The sequence below is a fragment of the Monoraphidium neglectum genome (genome assembly GCF_000611645.1).
Source record: "Monoraphidium neglectum strain SAG 48.87 unplaced genomic scaffold scaffold00515, whole genome shotgun sequence".
NCBI classification, from domain to species: Eukaryota; Viridiplantae; Chlorophyta; class Chlorophyceae; order Sphaeropleales; family Selenastraceae; genus Monoraphidium; species Monoraphidium neglectum.
The window spans coordinates 16,111-21,436 of NW_014013113.1; the positions used below are offsets into that span (position 1 = coordinate 16,111).

Below are 5,326 nucleotides of genomic sequence, written 5' to 3' on the forward strand. Positions count from 1 at the left end.
GCCGCCGCGGCCGCCGCCGTCCGCGCGGCCAGCAGCGGGGGTGCGCGCGGCGGCGGACTTCCGATTGAGGGCCGTGTATGTGCGTGGCGAGCGCGGCGGCGGCGACGGCGGCGGTGGGGGCGGCAACGGGGGTGATGGCCCGACGAACGACGGCCTTGGTGGCGCGGAAGACACTGGCAGCGAGCAGGAAGCTGCCGAGCCCCTCGTGTCACAGGCAAACACCCACAGGGGCGTGCTGGATGATTCAGCGGACCTGTTGCTGGGCAAAGGTCTGATCAAGAAGGGGCTGGGCATTGGCGCGGAGGGGGTCATGGCGGCGCATGCCGGCAGCGTAGAGGCTCAGCCGGGCGGCGGCGATCAGCGACCCCCCGAGGTGCGTTGGCGACAAGATGCTGCCAGTGCCGATGCCAATGCACCCACGCCTTCTTTGTCCTCCTGGGTTGCCTGCGACCCAATCTAGTTTACGATTTAGGCTTCAGGGTTTACCAACCCAATCTGACGCTCTGCTTCTTGGTGCGTAACTGCTCGGCGCTGTGCGCCTGTGCCACTGAGCACCCATCCGCACACCCCCCAACCCTTCCTTGACGCAGCGACGGCGGCTGCTGCAACAGCTCGGGCTGGCCTGGGCGGCGGTCATGGGCAGCACTGCTGTGGCGGTGCTCTTTGACTTCTCTGATGTCTGCCTGTACTTTGTTGATGTGAGCGGCTGAGCTGTGGGGTCAGAGTTGCGAATCTGACAGGCAATACAACAACTCGCATTTGTGTGTGCGTGTGTGGTTGTGTGCGCGCGCCCATGTGCGTATGTGTGTAGTCGTGTGCATGCGTGCGCGTGCGTGTGGGCATGTATGTGTGTATGCACGCGCGTGCTTGCATGCATGTGTGCTTTGGCCGCCCCCTGCTTGCCAAAGCAGCCGCTGGTTTGCATGGCCTTCAAACTCAAACTTGCAGCCAAATTGCAACTCCATCCCACCCCCACAGGTCTATACAGATATTCTTGTTCTCAAGGTGGGCCGTAATGTAGAGGTGGATTATTTCATCGACACAAAGCAAGCGGCGATGGAATGCAATGTGCCCCAGGCCCCAAGCAAAGCAAGCACAAGTGCACCACACCCCTTGGAATTCCGCACCATTTCTCCATTCACCATTCCGCTTGCTGAAATGTTGCCGGGAACAATTTTACTCCGGGAGCCCGTCCACCGCCACAAGCCCAGAACCCCCCCTAAAACCCCCGCCTCACGCCGCACCCGCCCACTCCTTGGCACTCTGCGCACCCCTCTCGCGCCGCCAGGCCTTCAGCGCGGCCGGGGAAACCCTGTGGCTCGGGCTGTCGCTATGGTTTGTGACGTGGCATTACTTCATAACCGCCGTCCTCGTTGTCCTGTACGCACGGCGCTTGTGCGGTGGGTTGCAGGGCGAGCGCGCCGTTGCGGTTCGCAACGCGCGCATTTGCTTGGTCCCCGTGCACTTGCAATTCATGTGCGGAGCCAGCCCGCCCGCAAGTTTTGCATTGCCCTCTGCCGAGCGCAGCAGCCCCGCAGTGCAATTTACACCGAGGCTCATTTCCGAAAGTTTGACGCAGCGTCTTCATACACGCGCGCGACCAATCCAACGGCCTGATATTGTTACCCGCCGCCCCCACGCGGCAACCCCTCGCTCCCGCAGCGCACCCCTCGCCAGCTGGGGACGGCCGCAAGCGCCACAGCGGGTGGTGGATGCTGACGGTGCCCGTGGCGCTGCCTGGTGTCCTCGTGCTGGATCTGCTGATGTTGGTGACGTCACTGCTGCCGGCCGTCAGCAAGCAGGTGGTCCGCAATTCCCATTTTGCGCCGTGTGGGCTAGCATGTGACGATGTTTGGTGCACGTGTCAGCATTTGCGTACGTGCTTGCGCATGTGATTTGAATGTATGTGTGTGTGATTGCATGCGCGTGTGTGCCTTGGTATCCACTAAGGGCGTATGCACCCTTCGCTATTGCGGCGCCGCCTCAGGCCACCCCTCACGACACCCCAAAAGCCTTGACAGCCATGCAAGAATAGCCCCACACCCATATACCCGCCCCCGGCGCCGTTGATCCCTGCACGCAGGGCGCCGCTGTGCAGCTGAGCTGGTTTTTGACGAACTACAACTACACGCGGCTGTTCGTGGAGTTTGTGTGCGAGGTGGGCGCATCCATCCTGCAAGCCGTGCTGACGTCATCATATGTCATCAACGCTGGCCCCATCGGGCCGCCTCCAGCTGGGAGCTGTCGTGCAGCGTTAGAGTGAGTGCCCTGGTCTATGACAAGATGCGATAGGCCACAAAAAACCAACTTACGCGCCTGCTCGCGTGCCCCCCCTTCCCCGCCCCGCGCACGCCGCCTTTGAATTCTCCGCAGGCGCTGCCGCAGTGCGTCCTGCAGTCGTACATAATCGGGCGCCTCATCAGCGCGGACGCGGCCACGAAGATGGACCAGACCACCATTGGGATCAGCCTGTCGGTGTCCACCCTCAATGTCATCAAGTGAGTCGCAGGCTGTGACGCTGCGGGCTATCATGTGTGTAACACATATCCGTGTGTGTGTCACTCCGTGTAATCGTGTGCTCGCGACTCTGGGCAGTTGTGTGTGTGCTTGTGTGTGGATGTGTGTTTGTGTGGAAAAGTGTGTGCATGTGTGTGTGTGTGTGTGTGTGCATTTCTGTGTGTGTGTGGGGGGGGGGACCTGCCCACGAGCGGTGGAGATCTGAAAGTATGCAACATATGGGTGGTGCTATGGCGTGGGTTTGGGGTCGTGGCAGGGACGCTTGGGCCCCGGCAGCACCACCAAATATCACGGGCGCGCAGCGGGCAACACACGCCCATTCAGCTGCGCGCATGGGGCCTCACGCCTGGCCGCAGGCCCCATGTCCCTCCCCCCCCTCCCCCGCACCGCCTGTGATCAGGTACGGCTGGAAGCTGCGCAAGGCCGCCAATGAGGCGGGGATGGCTCTCTGGGTGAGAGGGGCAGAGAGATAGAAACAGAACAAGGAGGGGCAGAGAGAGAGAGAGAGAGAGAGAGAGAGAGAGAGAGAGAGAGAGAGAGAGCGAGAGAGAGAGAAGGGGGGAGGGAGGGGGGAAGAGGAGGGAGGAGCAGGGAGATATAGAAAGGCAGAGAGACAGAGCGGGGGGAGTGAGGAAGGGAGGAATAAGTGAAAGGCATGAGCTTGTGTGCGCACGAGCTTGTTTGTGCGCACGCGTGCCTGTGTGTGCGCGCTTGTGTCTTTGTGCACATGTGTGTGTGTGTGTGTGTGTGTGTGTGTGTGTGTGTGTGTGTGTGCGCGCGTGCGCAGCTGGAGGTATGTCTTGCGGTCTATGCTGTGCATTTGGCTGTGCGAGTTTCCTTTTCATGGCTGACGCAGGTTAAGGAGGGCCGGCACACACCCATGACCAGCCTGCCGAGTGCCGAAGGCATGGCTCAGCAATTGCTGCAACGCGCATCTGCACGCGAGGCTATTGGCGCGCCGTCACCCGGCCGACCGATGGCTCCTGCGCTGCGCACCTGCTGCCGGGCGGGGGCGCCACGGCATGGGCCTGGCACCCGCCCCCCAGTCAGCGCGAACTGCCGGAAGCACCTCATTATATGAGGCCACTTGGCTGATTCGCGCCATCTTGAAACAGCCGAACCTGAAGCTCCCCCACCACAAAACCATTCTGCACTTGAACCCTGAGGAAAACCCAACAGAATGATCCAGCCGTTGGAAATCCTCAAGAATCAACCCCAATCACCCGACCCCACCCCAGGAGTATTCAAAGTATGTCATCCTGCTCAAAGGAAACTACGAGGTGGCCCCCACAGTGCTGCAGGTGGGGCGGCCCCGATGATCGATGCAGGCTTGCTGATAGCGCGCGGCGAGTTTCGTGTGTGTGTCTTGCGGGTAGGGGGGGGGGAGGGGAGCGGAATGTGAGTGCGAACGGCAAGCCCCATCTGATCCTAGGGGTGCGACGCCGCTGCTCATGCAATCGACATGCCGCATGGCTGTTGAGGTTGGGGCGGCATACGCGCGCGTGCATGGCCGGGGCGGTCTCGTCGCTTTCCCCGGCGCCCCTGCCTGACCAGTGCGAGCGCCCCTCCCTCCCCAAAACGCAGCGCGCCATCACCGACTGCTGCACCCTTGAAGGCTCCACGCTGCACGTCAACGGGTGAGGCCCGGTTCGCTGCTTACCCGCCGCCGCCCGTCGTCAACTGCGAAGCCACTGCAGAAGGGCCTTCGACTTTTTTCATGCGTCAACCTCAGCGCCCCGGGCGCAAGCTGGGGCGGCCGACTGCCGGCGGCGAACGCGCGCTCGGTTCCGCCACGCCCTCAAAGCCCCTGAAACCCATAAACACTGTCCCCTGATGACACTCTTGCGGCCGCTGGCCGCTCGCCCCCGCGTGCTTGCGACACAATCACAACCGCAGCTTCGTGCTGCGGGAGACGACGGTGCGGCTGGGGCCGGCCCAGCAGGCGTTCATCCTGCTTAAGAGCTTCAAGCGCTTCAGGGGCCGCCACGTCACCACGCTGGCCGTGTCGGGTGCGCCCAGGACGCGCGGTCCGTCGGCTCAAAAGGGCAGCCACCCGGATCTGCGTAGAAAGGGGGATGCTCTGGGGCGCCATGGCTCATGATGTTGGTGTGCCGACGCATGTTGGAGCGACAGCGGCCTCAACACTCGACACAGGCGCGGCCGTTTCCGGACCGCCCTCGTCTTGAAGCCGCCGGCCCCTGGGACGGCGCGGCGCAATCTGTGGGCTGACGCCGGCGAGTGCCTGGCGCCACGCAGCCGTAACATTCATGCGTTGTGCCGCCCCGCCGCCCAGGCTGCCCGCTGCCTTGCATCAACCGGATCATCCAGCGGGGCGTCAGGTGATGGCCCAACGCGCTCAGTATCGACACATCCGGTTCCCGCATCCGCATCGGATAACCCCTGATAACAGCCTGTTGCTGCTCCGTTGCGCGAACAACCAAGGGCGAAGCAAGGCGCCGCCCTGCTTTTGTTTGCGTCGCATGACACTTCTGTCCCCTGCGCCTGCCTGTGTCGCCCCTCAACGCCGGTCAACCATGCTTGTGACCTGAACAGGGTGACCACCCACACCCTCGGGGCACAGGGACTCAGCGGCCAGCAGCGTGACGCTAACCTGCGTCCCCTCACAGACAGATGGCCGTGGGTCACTTGCTGCCTCCCTCCGAGCCCGGACACACACGCACACACACACAAACACACACACGCACGCGCACATACACACACACTCACACACACACACGCACACACAGACATACACACTCACAAACGCACACACACACGCACACACACACATACACACACACGCGCGCAC

At 62.5% G+C, this 5,326-nt stretch overlaps 1 protein-coding gene across 1 annotated transcript in view; it reads left to right on the top strand.

The window, feature by feature from the left end:
- Positions 1–1,900: 1,900 nt before the first annotated feature.
- Positions 1,901–5,326, top strand: part of MNEG_3908 (hypothetical protein) — a gene marked incomplete at both ends in the record, with an annotated part of 7,235 nt that continues 3,809 nt past the window's right edge. Inside the window, 8 exons of the mRNA XM_014047618.1 lie at positions 1,901–1,906; positions 2,084–2,158; positions 2,374–2,498; positions 2,918–2,969; positions 3,756–3,818; positions 4,102–4,154; positions 4,414–4,526; positions 4,811–4,856. Of these exons, the coding sequence (XP_013903072.1) occupies positions 1,901–1,906; positions 2,084–2,158; positions 2,374–2,498; positions 2,918–2,969; positions 3,756–3,818; positions 4,102–4,154; positions 4,414–4,526; positions 4,811–4,856 (533 nt within the window). The remainder of the gene's footprint in view (positions 1,907–2,083; positions 2,159–2,373; positions 2,499–2,917; positions 2,970–3,755; positions 3,819–4,101; positions 4,155–4,413; positions 4,527–4,810; positions 4,857–5,326) is intronic.